Consider the following 19,250-nt stretch of genomic DNA (forward strand, 5'->3'; position numbering starts at 1 on the left):
ACAGTGTGCTTCATTATTTTGTTCTCTTAAAGCTAGTTCATTTTGATAGTGTGCTTCATTACTGTGTTCTCTTAAAGCCTTCTATCAAGTTCTGGAAGGGTTTGCAGCCTGGAACAGTAGGGTTTGAAATATTTTCACGTTTAGGTGACCTACAAAACTCTAAGGACATTGTGGATCATCTCTTGATGTTGCCTACAGCTTGTATTACCAGCTGAAGTGGGAGTTGTGAGGTAAGAAGAGTTTTCAGCGTGTGTTTTGTTCTGTTACTTTGGTAAGCGTGCTGATGCCACCCTTCCAGAAGGGTTAGCGGTTTGGGATTTGTCCTGACATGGGAAGAGCAGGGTTATCTGTAGCAGCGAACAAGACTTGAGCAGGAATCGCTTTCCTTTTGCCAGCCCTCCGCGGCTGCAACCACCGTGCGGGACTAAACGCCGCCTGTCACCACCCGGCAGCCTTGCTGGCGGCTGCCCAAAGCGGTGCCCGGCACGGCCGAGCCGCGAGCCCCCCACCTCCCCGCAGCCCCCCCGGGCGGGGCGGTGCGGGCGGGCGCAGCCCCGGGGGCTCGCTGCGGGCCGGCGGCGCCTCAGCGCCCGTCAGGCTCCCGCGCCCCGCCGGCGGCCGGCTCCCTCCGCTCACTTTTATATTTGCGCGCCCTTTCGCTCCTCAGTGACGTGTCCCGCGCCGCGCCCAATCGGCTCGGCTCTCTGGTCAGGACAATGGAAGGGCCGCGGCCAATGGGCGAGGCGGCTGGCTTGGCGGCAGCCAATGGGCGCGGGGCTGTGTTGAGAGTAATGTTACCAGCGCCGAGAGTGTGAGGAGGCTGCGTATCGATCCCGCTCTCACAGCCATTGCGGTGCATTGGGCTACACAGGGACCCAGGCAGCGCTGGGGCCGGGGCGAGCGGCCGGGCGGGCGTCTCTGGGGCTGGGGGCCGAGCGAGGGCTGCGTGCCGACTCTCACACGGGTGAGTACGCGACGGGGGGCCGCCGGGCCGGCCGGGCGCGCTCGCAGCGGGCCGGGCAGCCGGCTCTGCCCGCCGCCGCCGCCACACCGCCGCTGCTGCCCGGCTGCGGGGCACCGCACACAAAGGCGAGGCGGCGGGCTGCGCGCCCACCCCCACCCCCCCCCGGGGAGCCCGGCCCTCGGCGAGGAGGACGGCGGGCGAGGGGCTGGCAGTGCCCGGCCGCCGCCGCGGGGGCGAGGCGGGGCGGCGAGGCGCCGTGCCCTGGCCGGGAGAGGCTCCCGGAGCAGCGGCGGGGCCGTCGCTGCGGCAGGCGGGCGGGAGGGCAAGGGGGGAGGCGGCGGGGGAGCCGAGCCGGCGGCCGGGCCGCGGAGCCGCTCGCCCCGGAGCCGCCTGGCTGTAACATGGCTGACGGGAGCCGCGAGCGAGAAAACAAGGCGAGCGGCGGCTGAGCAGAGAGGAGCTCGGGCGGGCGGGGGCGCAGTTCGGGGGAACTTTTTTTTTTTTTTTTTCCTCTCTTCCCTTCCAGCCGCCGCGGGGGCTGCGGCCGTGAGGAGGAGAGGAGGAGGAGGAGGAGGAGGAGGAGGTCGGTCGTGAGGAAAAGGGGGGGCTTTAAAAGTCGCCGGAGCTGCCGCCCGCCCGGTAGCAGGGGGGTCCCCGCCGGGGCTCTGCCCGCTCCGCCGGGGCTCGGGCACGGCGCTGGAAGCGCGCCGGCCCCTTCTCCCCCTTCCCCTGCTCCCCCCTCCGCGCCCACCCGCTCCCCACCTCCCCCCTCAGCCTCCCGCCCTGCCTCCCTCCTTCCCTCCCTCCCTCCCCCGGCTGCAATGGCTGAGCCCGTGCGCCAGGGTAGCGGGCGCCCTCACACAAAGGGAAGGGAAGGGAGGAAGGAGCCATGTTCTGTAGACGCCAGCGCAGCGGCCATTCCGCGCCTCGCCCGCCGCCGCCGCCTCCTCCTCCTCCTCCTCCGCCCTTTCTCCGGGGGGGGTCCCGCGGCCTCCCCGCCGCGCCGCTGGCTGCGGTGAAGGCGAGGGGGCGCTGGGGGTGCCCCGCTCTTGCTCGGCGCACAAAATGGAAGCAGTCCGGGCGGCGGGTCACCTCCTCCTCGTCCTCCTCCTCCTCCGCCAGGAGCCTGCGCCATGCCCGGGCGGCCCGGCCTCATGGCGGGGGGGACGCTTTGTCTCCTCACGGCCGGGCGCGGGGGGCTGAGGGGTGTGTGTGTCGGGGGGCAACGGCGGTCGCCCCCCGCCCCCCTCCCCCCTCGCTGAGAAATTCGGCGAATAAACTTTGAGGGCGCTCCCGTAATAGCGGCGTTTTACTATTTCTGGCCATTTGTAGCCCCGTTTCTCCCCCACCCCACCCCCCCCAAGCTCGCTGCCCCCAGCAGAGCTCTGAGGGGACCCGCGACGCCCTCACCACCCCCCCCCCGCCGGGGCCGCGTCCCAAAATGGCGGGAAGGCGGCTTTTAAACGGCCTCACAGGGCCTCGTCTCCTCACAGGGCCTCCCCGAAGCACCCCCGGGCACCCCACGCTCCTCCCCGGGGCTCTTCAGACACATTTCTCCCCCCCCCCTTCTCTTTCCCCCAGGGCCCGCTCTGGGAACGATCTCCGTGGCGAGGCAGGAGCTGCTCCTGGTGCTTCAGCCCCCTTCTTGTTTACTTGACAGAAACTTCAAACCGGACGTGTTTAGTCACGGAGCAGAAATCTGTTTCTGTCTATCCGCCAAACCGATAGGAAACGCTGCCGCTGTGGCAATACGGGCAGGCGGCAGGGTGTTTTTTTCTGTGTTTTTTTTTTTTTTTTCTTTTTAATTCCCGCTGAAGGGCAGAGTTCGTCAGGGCGCGAGTGGCTTTTTCCAGGGAGCTGTGAAGAAATGCTCCGAATGTCTGGCTGGGGTGTGAAAGCTCCAGGAGGGTGTTTTTTAATTCCTTCTCCGACCCTGAGAGAAGCAGCTAGTTCTCTCGCTGAGCACAGCCTTACTAGGCATATGTAAATGTCATACTTCTCACGTCCCCGGCTTGGTTATAACATGTTTGAGCGCAGTGGCTCATTCCTGTATTTCTAGGTATACGTATAAAGAGTAGTTTTTTTTCATAGCGTACTTAAAGGAGAATGATAATATATGGCATATAAAAATAATGAATATTTTTTGCAAATAAGCCCCAAAGGTCTACAGGGTACGGTGATAGAAAGACGGGCTATTTGAAGAAAGAATTTAGTAACTGAGAAGGCCAGCTGAGACAGGATATTCAGGTACTTTTCCCCCCATTTCTTTCAATATAAGGTATGTCTTTAAAGCCTATGATTGATACACTAGGAATAAGAGTACCATCTCCCTTGTGTTGATGCCAGCGCTTGCCTACAGATTGCTTGGAAGCAACATTTTTGTTTGTAGGAGACCAGAAATACAAGTTTTGAAGGCCCTTTGAGATTTCAGGTTAGTTGTATGTGCCAGGTTACCTCAGACAGTAATGGTAGAGATCTCTGGTAAATACTCCAGAAGATAAACTTTCTTCAGAGTATGATTTTGGAATACTGCTCTGACAGGTCTCGTTTAGCATAGTTGTTCTTCGTGGCTTACTTCCTTCCTGCCTTGGCTTGTAGAAAGTAAAAGTTGTAAAAGTGTCTTTCTTGCTTTGCTACAGAAAATCATCAAAAATGGGCAAAGGCGATCCAAAGAAGCCGAGAGGTAAAATGTCTTCATACGCCTTCTTTGTGCAAACCTGCCGGGAGGAGCACAAGAAGAAACATCCAGATGCTTCAGTGAACTTTTCAGAGTTCTCAAAAAAATGCTCAGAACGATGGAAGGTAGGAATAACTGCTTAAAAAAAACCCAAGCAAACAAACAAAACGAACAAAAAACACAAAACCTTAACTGCCTTCTGTGAAATGTTCAAGATTGTCAATAATTTATTTAAAAGTTCAGCTTTTAGATATGTAGGAGGTACAGTTGTAAGGTGAATGATAACTATCCATCGTTCTCGCCTTACCTTTAGCTCCCTCAACTGATTTTAGAATGGATCTGGGTGTGCTTTTCAATCTTAGAATATTGTTTTAATTGCCTTACAGACTATGTCTTCTAAGGAGAAAGGGAAGTTTGAAGATATGGCAAAGGCTGACAAGCTTCGTTATGAAAAAGAAATGAAAAACTATGTACCACCTAAGGGGGAAACAAAAAAGAAGTTCAAGGATCCAAATGCACCGAAGAGGCCTCCGTAAGTAGATTTTTAGTCAGGTTATATGGTTCAGGACCATCGCTCTAAACTGTATCATCTATAAAGTGATTGTTTTGTCCAGGTTTGGGAGCTTCGGAAGAAGTACAAGATTATACCACTGGTCAGGAAAATCAAGATAGGTTGAAATTTTAATTATGACTACTAGGTTTTTGTCTTTAGGTTGTCCCGCTTTAGTAAAGGTGGAATAATGTCAGCTTTTAAAAGCAGGTGCAAAAATCTATGACGTGCAGTTGTACCTGATGTATCCAAATTTAGTGAAGAGGGTTGTTCTCAAACAGAATGGTGATAAAATGTTTCAGGCCCTGTTCTTACCACCTGTTGGCTTGAGCAGGAATTTTAGTTGGCAGCCGGTTTGAAGTTAGAGGCTTGTGCACAAAGCAGGCCGGAGGGATGATCTTGCACAAAAACAGCCTGGAAGATTTCGGCCATTGCATAAAGACTACTAACTTTGGATTCACACAAAATACATGTTGCATATGTGATTTAAATGAAGCTAATGCTGAAACGGGGAAGTTCCTGTACAAAAGGCTGTCTGTATTTGGGCTGATGCTGTCATTTGGAAATCCTAATTTTCACAAGAAGTTACTGCTGTTTCCCTGCCTTCAACAGTTCTGACATAATATTTGCTCTCCTGTTGCCATTCAGTCATTCTCTTAAGAGTTTCCTCTGCATATGGTGTATAAAATTAGCCCCTCTGGGGGTCCTGCCAAAAATGGGACCAGATGTGCGGCATTACTCGGAGACGAGGATGTGTTAAGTTTTCGTGGTAGTTTGTTTTATTCTATTATCTTCCATTGTAATTAATCTTTGCTTCGCTTTTAGGTGATGTTCCAAAACGCTCTTAAGAAACAGTAACAAAGGTCACGAAACTTTCTGTTACAGTAGGTTAAAGTCTAAAATTAAAATACTTTTTTGGTTTGTTTTCTTTTGTCTGTAGTTCGGCTTTTTTCTTGTTTTGCTCTGAGTTTCGTCCAAAAATCAAAGGAGAACATCCTGGTCTGTCCATTGGGGACGTCGCAAAGAAACTGGGAGAGATGTGGAACAACACCGCCGCAGATGATAAACAGCCTTATGAAAAAAAGGCTGCTAAACTGAAGGAGAAGTATGAGAAGGTAACGCTGACATTTATGGAGGTGGTGTGGGGAGAGCAAACCTCAACTTAGACACTTTCCCATTCTCGTGTACTCTTAATACTTGAAAATTGTGTTGCAAATTACCATATACAGATGACAAATGTCATATTTGCAGGACCATGTCACTCAAAGGGGCATCTGGTTCATTCTTGTAGCGCTGAATTGCAGTCCTCTGTGTTGAGTGTTCTTCATTCATCTGTAATTCAGGACCGTCAGTGATGCCGTCATGTCTGTATTGTTACTAAAACAATAGGTCACAGCAGTATCTGCCTTAATTTGGTAGTATTAAGTAACATCACTAAAGAATTAAGTGGGTCTCTTGTTCTGGAGGTGTTAGGCATTGATGAATGTCCCCAAATATTAGAATAAGTAAAACAACATAGATGCTGGTTTTAGTTTATTCTTGGGTTAATATCAGGACGCTTACAAGAAGCTAGTTTTAAGACACATTTTTTCCTGTACCTACTTTGTGTCTAGCTCCTTTCTAGTAATTAACATAGTTAATAATACATACGAAGCGATATATCATAGAGTTCCTTGAATTATTAAAGCTTAACCCCGTCATAATAACGGCAACTGTAGTCGCACGTTGCGCACACAGTAGTGCTGGGGGTGTTTTTATTTCCAGAGGCAGATTCCCATCCCAGGATGAGGAAACCACAGGGGGAGGGGATGCGTGTCAGCTTGTACTCTGATTCTGCTTTATAGTGGTCAGAATCCGCCTATAGCTAATATATGCCACGGATATCAATACATTTATGTGCTGTGACCTTTCTCTGGACGTTTCTCCCGCTGACAAACAAAACCACCTTAAAGCTGTAGCATTACAGTGAGCAAAGTGGCCCCTTTTGGACCTAATTATGTGCTGGAGAGGAATTAGAGGTCTAGGTTTCCTGTGTTGTCCTTCTGATGCAACTAAAAGCTCTCCAGTATGGTGACTGCTTATACATACAGCTGCGGCAACACATCAGAAACTTTTTATATAGTTAAATCACTGATCTTTAGTCTGAGATACCTTCATCTTCATTTCTTACACTTCAAGACGAGTTTTGAGGTGCAGTAATCTCAGTATTTCACTGATTGGCATTTGACGTAGTAGATACTCTCTTCTGAAAATCTAACGCTAAGCTTTAAGAGAGTGCGAGGAAACTGAGGTGAGGGGCATAATGTTTACAGGGTGGGGAATATTGGAAGATTTGGACCATCTGTGTAAAGGCGTTCACGTTTCTCCGTAGCTGATAACTGTAAGAGTCCTGTAGATCGATTCTGTAACGTAATTGTTTTTATGATTTTGGCATAAAGCTGGGAAGTCTCACTGTTTTTCTGGTTTAGTCTCCCAAGTGCAGTTTTGGCTTCCTATAACAGGAACTGAATTTTGTGCGTTATAAACCACTAGAATAAATTTATTGCATGCAGAAGGTGGCACTGTCTACCCTTTAATCAAAGTTGTTATACCTTTTATTTTGGAAACTTCAGCTAGGCAGAATTCTGTATAATTGCTCTTTGCTGAGGCATAACATTACAAATACTGTGCAGTGTCATCCTGATGTGTTTTGGATGGCTAATTATGATTTTGTGTCTCAGATAAGTATTTTTCAGTGCGTTTCTTCAGCCATCCTACAAGGTAGGGCTGGAAAGGGACCTTAAGAGGTCTCCCTTCGCTTCATTTCCTTATGGGGAAGCGGGTTCAGCTGTGCCTCTCTTTCAACCCATTCCTAAAAGCCAGACAGTGGAGATTCCTCAGCAGCCTTAAGCAGCATGTTCCAGCACCTGAGTATCATTTGTGAGTTAGAGGGTTCCCGTTCCCTTGTTCTCCTGGTGTTGGGCCTCGGTTCACTTTGTTGTAACTGGAGCTGCGACTCAAGTGTCATTTGGAAGTTGCTCGGAGCTCTTGACTGGTTAAACTTTAAGAGAGATTCTTCCTGCTTTTCTCCTCCAAGGATATCGCTGCATACCGGGCCAAAGGGAAGGTTGATGCAGGCAAAAAAGTAGTTGCCAAGGCTGAGAAGAGCAAGAAGAAGAAGGAGGAGGAGGAAGATGAGGATGAAGATGAGGAGGACGAAGATGACGAAGAAGAGGAAGAAGAGGAGGACGAAGATGATGATGATGATGAATAAGTCTCTTTTAGAGCAATTTCTTTCTTGTCTATAAAGCATTTAACCCCCCTGTACACAACTCACTCCTTTTAAAGAAAAAAAAAATTGAAATGTAAGGCTGTGTAAGATTTGTTTTTAAACTGTACAGTGTCTCTTTTTTTGTATAGTTAACACACTACCGAATGTGTCTTTAGATAGCCCTGTCCTTAGTGGTATTTCAATGGCCACTAACCTTGCCTGGTACAGTGTGGGGGTTGTAAATTGGCATGGGAGTTTTAAAGCAGGTTCTTGTTGGTGCACAGCACAAATTAGTTATATATGGGGATGTAGTTCAATTCTCATCTTCAGTTGTCTCTGATGCATCATAAAAAAAAAAAAATAATTGTTGTTCTGTTAACTGAATACCACTCTGTAATTGCAAAAAGGAAAAAAAAAAGTTGCAGCTGTTTTGTTGACATTCTGAATGCTTCTAAGTAAATACAATTTTTTTTTTATTAGTATTGTTGTCCTTTCAATAGGTGCCCTTGAAAATCATACTTTTTCTTTTCTCTTTTTTTTTTTTTTTTGAGGGGAACTCCTTTTGCTTTATTGAATGCCTGTTTGGGATCACGTGAATATTACAGTTTTCATCTTTCATATAACCAGCTGATAAACAAAGCTTTGATCTACATACCCTGCATAATCATGATAGGGTAAGAAAAGAAATATATAGGCATATGATGAAAGAATATTCTTCCGTAACTGGAAACAAAACAAACAAACAAAAAAAATTCAATCTCATCAAACTGATACTTGTTCAGAATTTTGTGAAATGTAATATTCTATTGAGTTGCATGAGTTTACCAGTCTTGGAGAGTTGAGAAGTATAGAGTTCAATTTTACAGAAATGAAATACTTCGGGGGAGGGGAGGGAGGGGGTGTTAAATTCTGTCCTAGAAGGACCCATAGGAAGAGGGTATGTCCATCCGGTGTAGAGGAATTTACAGGCGTGACTCCGTTACCATGTAATGGAAGTTGTGTTTGTAAATCTCTGAACACTAGCGAGAGATGAACATACCTAAAATGTGTAAAGTTAAAAGCATGAAATTACCATATTTTTTGGTGACAGGTCTGGCGACGGCCACGGGCTTTATACCATGAAACTCTCCTGGTAGCAAATGGCCCACGAGAAATGATTTTTCTTTCTAAGATTTCTATAAATGGTACCATTATTATTTGTTAAATCTATGTAAATTCATATTTGTATTCTTGAAATTCTAGTTTTAGCCCTTTAAACAAAGTTGTATATTGTCTCAAATTGAAAATGAGATAAGATGTATTTTTCCTGTTAGGTTTTATACCGCACTCTTGATGTTTGCCCATTTTTAAGTTAAATATAGCTGTATGGAAAAGTACATTTTATTAAATTTTGCATTAAAAAGTGAAATGTTTATGGTATACCAACAATGTCTAATTTGGTCAAATACAGTTCTCTTCCAAAACCAAAGCTAAGGGTTTTTTTGCATATTTAGTAAAACTTCAAGTGCTGGCAACTGTAACTATTTTCACATATACCTGCTTACCAGTTTGGGGGACAATTTGGCAATTTTGTGGTTACAAAATTATGGTTCTCTTAAGTGCCAGTGTTTAAAAGGAAAAAAAAAAAAAAAAAGCATTCTTGTAATTTTACACGCTTTTGTGATGGAGTATTGTTTTGTTATACAATTTTGACTTTCAGATTCTTATTTCAATTTGCATTTATGTATAACTTCAGGAGAAATATTGAACATCTGAATCCTGGATGATACTAATAAACTAATAATTGCAGAGGTTTTAAATACTTAGTTAAATGGCTCACTTAATATCCTAAAGGGTTTTCTTTCTTTCTTTTTCTTTTTTTTTTTTTTTTTTTTGTTGGTGCTTTCAGATATGTTTACATCCCTGCTTTCTGTTTCAAACAGAAGGAAGATGCCCTTCAGAAGATGGTGATACAGGCAACTTAGGACAGATGAGTTTTGTTTTTAATTGGATGGTACCTGTTCAAATGATCCTAATTGATGACAAATTTTTGGTGATGAGTTTTTTTTGTTGTTGTTGTTGTTTGTTTCTTTGGGTCATCAGAGAAAAGTAGATGGAATTCTGGTTCTTGGAGCAAGCGTGCTTAATGAGATCCCTATAATCTTGTGCCTTTGTTCGCAGCGCTCGGTGTTGACAGATGTAACGTAGAGGTTACAACGTAGAGATCAGCTGATCTTGATGTGCTTACCCGCCAGCAAGGCGTGCTTGCCTTTAGCTCAGGGGTTAACAGGTTGATAACAAACAGCACGCTCAAGGCTGACGAGGGCAGCTAGCGTTACAAATGCTACTTTCTGAGGAAGGGAACCCCCAGCAATATTCTGCAGAGGCTGATGATGGGTGAGAGGTGCTTGACAACCTCCAGAGCTCTCCTGAGTGGCCACGGTTTTCTTGTGAGCAGTTGGTAGGTGCCCGTAAATCAGTTGAGCTTGCACTTGTTTATCGGATGAGTTAGCGGTTGTTTCTCCTAGAACACCTGAAGTGATGAAACCATTGCTTTTGGGGGAAAAAAATACCATAGCTAGGTAGATGGATTCTCTGAAGATACAAGTTTCTGAGAGCTGTTGCTGGAGAGGACCCCCCTGCTCACTGCGTCTGGTCCCCCGGGAGCTCTGTCTGGCAGCTAGGTCATCCTGACAGTAGGCGCAGCCTGGTTCTCAGCAGGAGTAGGACAAACGTGACTACTACGAGGTTACCTGAGCTGAGGTCGGTTAATGCTGACAAATGTCAAAACAAAAAGCATTTTTGAAGAGCTTTAACCCTCAAAGAAATGCTTGCTGTAGAGGAAAAAGAAATCTAACCAAAAAACGGGATTGGTTTGGTGACGTGAATAGTAATAAGTAATTATATCTTGAATGTCATTTAAATTCATACTGATTTCACAGCTGTTTATCTAAGTTAGCCTAGAGTCCTGGAAGGAGATGCAGTTGCAGCCGCTGGCTTTATAGGTACTAGTTATAATTTTAAACTGGTTTAACCAGATGTAGAGAAAGCGTTCATCCCTTCTGCAGTACTGTCAGTGATCGCAGTTTTTGCTATCTAGCAAAATCTTGAGCTTATTTAACACAATGTTTCCAGGTAGACAGGCCACTAGAAGTCTGAAATAACAGGTATCGAGTGGCTGAAAAGATTTATGCAGCTCGGTTGGGATAATGCTGGCACTGCTGACGCTGGGCCCCTGTAAAGCTGCTTTCAGTAGCATAACAAGCCTGTCGTGATGGAGGGAAGGCCGAGTAATAGCTGTTGCAGGGTTGCTGGAAAGTGAGAAGAAGGGGTTGAGTAACTCCACCAGAAGAGGAGCTGGTCAGACTGCAGCAGCAGCGTCCGGCTGTTTATATGGGTGATGAGCAGAGCTTGAAAAAACTTTATTAATTTTCACTAGCCTAAGGGTTAAAAGAGCTCGTTAGAATAAACGGTCCTGTTTTGGCTTCCCAGCTATGCCTAGCAGAGGATGAACGGAATGAAGCTAACGAGCTGTGTTGGGTCACTATACGTTATTCAATACTGAATCCGTAACAGACATGGCAAAATACAAAGGCAGTTTTTAATACAAGGGGTAATTAATTAGCAGCATTTCCAGGGTCTGCCTGTAGTAGCTGACCAGCTAGAGGCTTCTAGGACACAACCGTACCCATCGGTTATTGATAACGGTGAGGTTCCAAGTGTGCTCAAACAACGTTCCTTCCTTATGCTCTGGTTTACCCTCACACCGTACTTAACTCAGGACTACAAACCACATCTTTTTGGGTCTGCTTCAAGAGAAAATGGCCACGTGTGGCATTTTGCTCGGGCAGGCTGCGACAGGCATCATTTTAGCCCCCGAAATACGTTAAGGGGTGTTGTACAAGTGAGTTAGTCCAATGCAATGCTGAAATGGGGGTGTTAAAAGTTTTTTTTCCTGGACTTTGGTACTGGATTGCACCCTACATCTGAAAAAACACTCGGCGAGTTTTATTCATGTAATAAACTTTATTTAAAATTAACACCATCTCTTATTCCAAAATCACATATTTGTAGACAAGCTTTCACACTTTCTTTCATTGAGTAAAAAAAACACGAGAAGTAAGTCTCCAAGAGTTTTGTATACTTCTGTAGGAATTGTCTTCTATTTCGTATACATCGTGCTCCCCGACTTTCCTTTGACAGTACCTCAAGCTGAAAAACAAAGATGGATTTTTTTTTTTCTCCCAATGGATTTGCTATTAAGAATGAAGGTCAGATTGCTCTTATGGCTGCTTTCTGCTATTGAAAAATACAGCACGGGTTCTGTTCCGAGAGTACCTCATTTTGAAATCCATCTTGTTGAAGTGATTGCTGTTAAAGGTGACCTGCAAGAGAGACAAGACTTCCCTTTTGCTACTTCACAACGGAATGAAAGACTTCGGCTATAAATGAGCTTAGTCTACCTGTTTTCTGCACCAGAAGCTCCTGCCCTTCAGGAGAAGTGCTCGGGATAAAGCTGCACGGCGAGACCACAGAGCAGCAAGGAGCGAGTGAGCAAGGGAAGTGTGGATTTTTAGTTACACCTTTTAAAATTTCACTTATATCGTTAAAGCGCGTTTAACTTAAATGGCGAACACTTGGCACAAAGGAAGTTCATCCTAATGATTCCAGCAGCCCTTCATCTATTAAAGTGGCAGAAGCTCAAATAACACGTTTCTGACCTCCCAAAAGTTCTTCAAGAAAAACAGGAAAGACCAAACTCGACGGCTTGAATGTCTGGAAAAGACCCAGCTGCCTGCACGCCTTAAAGCAGCGAGAGGTCACGGTTCAACTGCTTCTTGAAGCCGCCTTCCAGAAAGTCACGCTTACCGAGGAGACACCGAGGGCTCGCGCTGCGACGTTTAGGGAGCGAGTTTGCTAGGGGGAGTAAAAATAACAGCTAAGAAACGTGTAGGAACACACTGCACACACACAAACCCCTTGCGTTGCTCTTGAAACTGAAGTGCATGAAGGAAATGGGACTGATGCCCACCTGCACTCCTGGAGAACGAGAAGCGAGAGCATCACCCTGCCCACTCGGGGGCAAGAAGGGCAGCAAAACCTTGTTTTTTTTTCACCTTTTCCCTGCAGGAGCCAGCCACATTTTCCTCAGTGTGGAATCGAGGGTGAGGGCTCAGGCTGGAGAGAGGCTCCTATGTGGGCTTGAACCAGACACACAGAGGGAGCCAGGTGGCAGGCTGGAGATAAGGATCGCTGGCGCCAGTGCTGCGAAGAATGAGTAAAAAGCTAAATCACGGTTCTCTAAAATAAAAATAAAAATCTAAAATTTACGCGGTGATGATTCCCAGAAGAGAGAACTTGTAAAATGTGGGTTAGCAAATGATTGAACAATGGTGACTCATGTTTTATTATCAGACCTGACTAGCAGTGTTTACACCCGTTTTAGTTTTGTTGACGCATGTTTCTAGCGGTACCTTCACGTAAGGATGATGCCACGTACAGGCATTGTGTTCGTAAAACCGATACTGGAAAATGGAGGTGAGGATTTGGAGGACAGAAGGGTTGGGTTTAGCTCTGTGAGATGCTGGTGGCTGTCTGCCCCCCACGGGGGGCATGTGGGGCCGGGCTGCGTGTGTGCACGTGGTCGTGCAGTCCCCTGGCTCTGGGTGGGCAGGAGTGAGTCCAGTTGCTCCTGTGCCTGGGTTGACCAGGTTTGGGTCACAGAATCCCAAAACGACTGAGTTTGGAAGGGACCACTGAAGGTCATGGGGGTCCAACTCTTGCTCAGGCTGGGCACCTCTGAGCAGAGCCTGGCTCCGTCCTCTGCATCCTCCCTTCAGGGATTTAGGGACATGGATGAGATCCCCCTGAGCCTCCTCTTCTCCAGGCTGAGCAGTCCCAGGTCTCCCAGCCTCTCTTCACAGGCGATGCTCCAGTGCCTTTGTCAACTTCATGGCCCTGCGTTAGACTCTCTCCAGTATGCCCAGGTCTCTCGTGCTGGGGAGGCCCAGAACTGAGCCCAGAACTCCGGATATGGCCTCACCAGTGCTGAGGGTCCTTTTGCTCTTCCTGAAGCTAGGAGTGATATTTGATTTCCTCCAGTCTTCAGGCACTTCTCCCAGTTGCTGTGATTGACCATAGGTTATAGAGTGGCCTCACAATCATATCTGCCAGCTCCCTCAGTGCTCGTGGGTGCATCCCACCAGGGCCTGTGGACTTGTGAGTGTCTGGTTTGCTCAAGCATTCCCTGACCTGATCCTCTTCCACTAAAGTGTATCTTCCTCGCTCCAGCCTTTCAGCCTGGCCTCTTCCTTCCTGGTCAGTCCTGCTGGCAAAGATGAAGGCAAAGAAGGCATTCAGCACCTCATCCTTTTCACTGTCCCGGGTAGCCAGGTCTCCTTTTTCCTTCAGCGGAGGGCCCACATTGTCCCTGGTCTTCCTGTTGTCACTGATGTCCTTGTAGAAGCCATTCTTGTTGTCCTTGATGTCCTTGTAGAAACCATTCTTGTAGTCCTTGATGACCTTGGCCAGATTCAGTTCCATTTGGGCTTTTGTAGCTCTACCCCTAGAAGCTCTGACAGTATCCCTGGATTCCTCCCAGGTCACCCGTCCTCACTTTCACCCTCTGCAGGCTTCCTTTTTGTGCAGTTTGTGAGTTTGGCCAGGACCTCCTCGCTCCTCCATGCAGGCCTCCTGGTGTTGTTTCCTGACTTCCTCTCTGTTTGGAAGGATGGCTCCTGAGCTTGGAGGAGGTGATCCTTGAATATTAACCAGCTTTCTTGGGCCCATCCTCCCCACAGGGCCTTATCACACAGGACCTTACCAGGCAGATCCTTGACGAGGCCAAATTCTGCCCTCCCAAAGTTCAGGGCTGTAAGTTTTAATGCTGCTCCCTGCCCTCAGGATCCCAAACTCCCCCATTTTGTGGTGACGGCAGCCAAGGCCGCCTTCAACCTCCACATCCCCACCAGCTCCTCATTGCTGGTGAGCATGGGGTCGGGCAGAGCCCCTCTCCTTGTTGGCTCCTTTATCCCTTGGAGAAGGAAACTATCACCAGTGTGCTCCAGGAACCTCCTGAATTGCTTGTGTCCTGCTTCATGGGACCCATGAAATGGGGAGAAACCCCTCATTTTGGTGCTGCTGTGCACCAAGTGGGAGTGCAGCATCCCAAGGCACCGTGTGGAGAGGCCGATGGCCTGGAGGCCTGGAGGTCCCTCCTCAGCCACTCTCACTGCTGTCCCTGAGTCCCTTGCTTCTACTCACATGCTACATTTTTTTTTTTTTCCATCTGAATCATTTAACACGGCTCTGGGAGCACAATACAGCTGTGATTTGCTTCGGAGTCGCCAGCCTGCGGGAAACAGAAGGTCCCTGAATAAAAGGGAGGCTCTGGTTACAACTTCCCTCTTATTTACTGTTCCCAGCAGCAGAGAAGTAAGGCTGCAGTGAATGAAACGGAGAATTAACCACGCGTAGCTCCGAAATATAAACACGGAGGCTACAGGTCCCAGGGCACCGCTCACGTCGGTGGCTCTCACCCACTGCTTATAAAAACCTCCCGGCACCCAGACGTCCTGGCTTTAGTGAGCACATGCAAAGGGCAGAGGAAGCAAGACAGAGGTTTTTCAAAGGAAAACAAGCAGAATGTGAATTTTACATGGATTTTTCTCTTTCTGTACAACTTGAGACCGAGTTGAAATCCCCAGTGCTTAATCATCACCCTGCAACTTTTGCAGAGGAAACTCCCTATTTTACCTTTTCTCTGTTAACTTTAAAACTATAAAAGTTTGGGACAACTCAGCCATTCCATGGAAGGCTGCTTTACAAGTGCTTTAGAAAGAAATTACCGTGCCGCACGGTGTTCCAAGAGCATGGGCAGCTTTGCTCCCAAAGTGGGCTGCCTACATTAGACCCCCTCTTTTTCTCTTGCTTTTGGTTTTGGAAACCAAGCAGTGACCATTTGTGTCCTTTATTTAAAAAATAATAATAATAAAAATATATATATATATATATATATAAATTACACACCCGTATTTGCTTTATGGCTGTAGATTTGGAATATTCACACCAGTTTTTGCAGAGGTGTTGAGTACCTCGGGTTAATCGGTGATGAGTTAACTCCAGTGAAGGCTGTAGAAAAGCCAGGATTCAGTCAGCCTGCTCATGTGAGGCAGAGTTTTTCATACATTTTTTTTTTATTTATTTTTTTTTGAAGGACTTTGGTGAAGTAAAATGTAGAAAGTGTGAAAGCAGGGATGCATAATGTTATTCTCAAATGTGTTTTTTATAAGGAAAAGTTGTTCTGTGGGCTTGACTAGCTGTGCCTGCCATGTCCGTCCTGTTTTCTGGGCAGCTTACCCTGCACTTGATGAGTGGCTGATACAAAATGAGAAGTGTAATTGTAAAGCTGATGGCAAAGTCGACGATGATTTTTATGTGAAAAGCTCAAAACTCTAAAATATTCATTTAACAGCTCATATATATATAAGAAACGCAAACAAAATATATATATATATATATAAAAGAAACCTGAACAAAAGCGAATGAAAAGTTTATTTGGGCCACCTGCAACAATAAAACTGAAATGACCCGAGTCAGAAAATCCTGTGATAGGTCTGTAAGTGGACTTAAAGAAATACTATCAGGGCAAGAATCTGGCCCAGCCATGCTGGTGGCAGCCCCCGGGGGCCACAGGGACACCGGGAGCCACGGGGCTGTGGCTTCGCTTGGCCGGCTCGCCCGGGCGGCTTCGTTTCGCTTTCTCTTTCTGCTCTGCTCGCTCAGGGCTGTGCTGGATGGGGCTGCGATTGCCTTGGTTGATTATTTACAGTTTGCACGGAAATCGTAAAAATAAAAGAAGTTTTTTAATAATGAAGTTTTCAATACTGCCTCTAAAGCCATGCTCGGGCTGCACGGTTAGCTGGTGATATATTCTAAATGCACTTTCCAGGTGTTTTGTTTGTAAGAGCAGGCATTAAACTCAGCTCACATCCCTAAACACAGGAGCTCCTTCCTCCCGCAGTGAGGAAGAAGAGGTGGAGGAGCACTGCCCAGACCCCTGGCTGCAGTATGACTGCTTCCCACAAGCATCCTTGGTTGTCTGCCTTGGACTGGATTCATTCTGAACTGTGATGGCTTAGTTGGCAAAATCCGCCCTCAGGGCCGGGGATCCACTCTGCCCGGCCTGTTGTCTGTCTGGCACAGGATGTCACCTCGTTAAGATTTTTAATTTTTAATGTAATTACTTTTTAATTTATAATGCCCGACCATAAAGGCGTGCCAGGCTCCTGGAGCCTTTTCCCCGTGGTGCAGCCCACGCACCTTCCTCCGGGCCCCTCTCCACTGACCCCCTTTTCTAGGGGGCGATTTTTCTGGGGTGATAAGTACTGGGGAGCTCCTGAGCCAACCATCTTCAGGGGTACAGGCAACAAAATTTAGGCAGAGCCTGGTTTCAAGCATCCCACTCCCTGCAGCAGACGGGGGCTCGGGTAAGAGGAGCTGCCCCGTGCGCTCTGCAAGACGTGAGACCAGAGAGTGACGTGGGCAGGGACAGCACACGGACAGCTGCACGGGGATCTGCATGATGGAAAGAGTGATGAAAATCCTGCTTTTATTTTTTAATTGAGCCTCCAGATTTAACGAGTTGCTTCTGCAAGGGTTGATGTAAACAGCAGCAGGATTCGTGTGTGCCAAACTGCAAAGAGGCAACTGTGCCATGAGATTGATGTGAGCTGTCCTCGTCCCTTGGGCCTTGGACCCTGCATCCCTGCTGTCCCCATCATCCTCATTGTCCCCATTGTTCCCATCTTCTCCATCACCTCCACCGATTCATCCTCATTGACCCCATTGTCCCCTTGTCCCCACATGTGGCAGGCAGGTATGGGGGCTCCTGGCATCCACAGGGCTCCTTCTGAAACGCTGAAAAGCAAAGGATGGTGGATTGTTTTTTTCTTGCCCTTTTTTTTTTTTTCTTCCCTAATTTTCCAGTTCAGAATATCTTCAGCAGAAATTCAATGAACCTTCAGGAGCACTCCCAGAGTCTGTAGGGCTTTGCTTGGTTTTGGGCTGGGTTGTTACAGCTCCAGGAAGTCACCTGGAGGTTAATGCAATTGCCATAATACAATAGATACAAAAAAAATAGATTATACCTTGATATGAAGTCTGAGCTTCCAAATGGTGCAGCTCCCACTGGAAAATGGCCAGATTTTCAGAGCTGCTTCCAAAACACTATTTTAAAAAAATCAGAAAAATGAAAATCACCAGCACCGCCATTATGGCCAGAGCTGCAGGTTGGTGGGGATGCCTCTCGTGGTGGGGCTGGGAAGGAGGAAGGTGAATGAGGGGGCACTTTCTGCCGCCCAGCCACTCCTGGTACCTGTGTGGGGCGCTTAGCGCATCGCCTGGGCCGTGCTGAGCAATCGGTGACGATTCCCCGGGATCCTGGGCTCTTGATCCGAGGAAATCGCCAGTGAGCCAGGAAATGTCAGGATGACATCACAGGCAGAAATTCTTTAAAGCCCTGCAAAGGAGCTTGTTAAAGCCCGTTTCTCAGCGGCGTGATCCCAGCTGCTTTCATTTTTGCTTTGAGCTTCAACTTTACTGGAGCAGGCAAGCGAAGCCTCCCCCCAAAATACCCCGTTGCTTTCCTCCCCCTCCGGCTCCCAGGGCTGCCACCAGCCTTGGCTCTGGCGCTGCCCTTCTCTTTGGCCTTGGCCTCACACTGGGGCCATCGGGATGTTCCCTAGAGCCAGGCAAGAGCACAAAGGGGCAGGATGGAGGGGACACACCAGCCATGGGTCAGTGGGGACACGGGTGGGCGCCCCCTGAGGAGGGCACCCCAAGGAGACGCCAAAATTCACGGCAAAGTCTCGCCTCATTACCTCCTCTTTAAGTCACCGGTTTTGCAACGTTGTTAAGGGGCACCCAGCAGCGTATGCGACCCACACGTGTTTTAATTTCTTTTACGGTCTCTGTTTTGCTCTGCGCTGGGTGTGTTTTTATAAAACAGCGATTTATTGGAACCTGGGACTTTATGGCTTTAAGGTTCAATCGAGTCCAGATTGTGAGTTTCTCCTTTTGGAAGAGGATGGGGTTGTTTGAAAGAGCCCCAGATAGCCGCAGCCGTGGCACTCGTGAAAGCCCAAGCCAAGGCTGACACCTTTTCGCTTAACTTACATGGTAAAGTCAAAGCAAAAATTTACCATCTCCTGTTATGCCTTCCATATGCCGTGCCCTGCTGCAGACAGAGGCTCGTCGCGGGAGATGTGCCGGCCTTGTTTCTTTGAAAAATTATTATCGGTGCCGTAATAGAGCCAGGACTCGGTGAAGAACGAGTCAGCAAAACCTCGGAGCATGCATAATTAACGAGGCCGTGCATTCACTCACAAATGTGCACTTGCGCCCCGGAGTTTTCTCGCGAAGGCACAGCCCTCGCTCCCCACGGCAGCCCTGAGCGCGGCGCATTTTCAATCCATGGAACCGCGGGGGTATCTATGAAGTACACTCCATGTATTATATATTTTATAAGCACAACCCAAAGCGTTTTCTTGAGCACTGAACACAGCCCTGTTAAGAGCAGAGTCGGTCCGGAGCAAAATTCAGCTCGCAAAGCAGAAGAGGAGAACAGAAAATAACGCCGCGCGCTGTTAGCGCCCGGGTACCCGCGTCCCAAACCACCCCGAGCGCTCCGATGGGGAGCGAGCAGCATGAGAGGAAGCAGAGGCCCCGTCCGGCCCTCCGCTTGCCACGAAATAAGCAAACAAACACGTTTATCACCAGGCAGCGGGGCGTCGCGCCAGTCCCGGTTAAAATTAAACAACAGCAAGAAGAA

At 47.8% G+C, this 19,250-nt stretch overlaps 1 protein-coding gene across 3 annotated transcripts; it reads left to right on the top strand.

Moving 5' to 3' along the window:
* Positions 1 to 763: 763 nt before the first annotated feature.
* Positions 764 to 8,184, top strand: HMGB1 (high mobility group box 1). 3 transcript variants are annotated; one of them, XM_040543883.1, is made up of 5 exons: positions 764 to 964; positions 3,604 to 3,766; positions 4,028 to 4,173; positions 5,132 to 5,306; positions 7,268 to 8,184. In XM_040543883.1, exons 2-5 carry the CDS (start codon positions 3,617 to 3,619, stop codon positions 7,442 to 7,444), a joined length of 648 nt encoding a protein of 215 aa, XP_040399817.1. In that variant the 5' UTR covers positions 764 to 964; positions 3,604 to 3,616; the 3' UTR covers positions 7,445 to 8,184. The 3 variants fall into 3 exon arrangements, with proteins under 3 accessions (XP_040399817.1, XP_040399819.1, XP_040399818.1); XM_040543885.1 differs by lacking the exon at positions 764 to 964 and adding an exon at positions 1,380 to 1,398; XM_040543884.1 differs by lacking the exon at positions 764 to 964 and adding an exon at positions 1,611 to 3,211.
* The last annotated feature ends 11,066 nt before the right edge of the window (positions 8,185 to 19,250 follow it).

This window comes from Cygnus olor, chromosome 1 (genome assembly GCF_009769625.2).
Source record: "Cygnus olor isolate bCygOlo1 chromosome 1, bCygOlo1.pri.v2, whole genome shotgun sequence".
NCBI lineage: Eukaryota > Metazoa > Chordata > Aves > Anseriformes > Anatidae > Cygnus > Cygnus olor.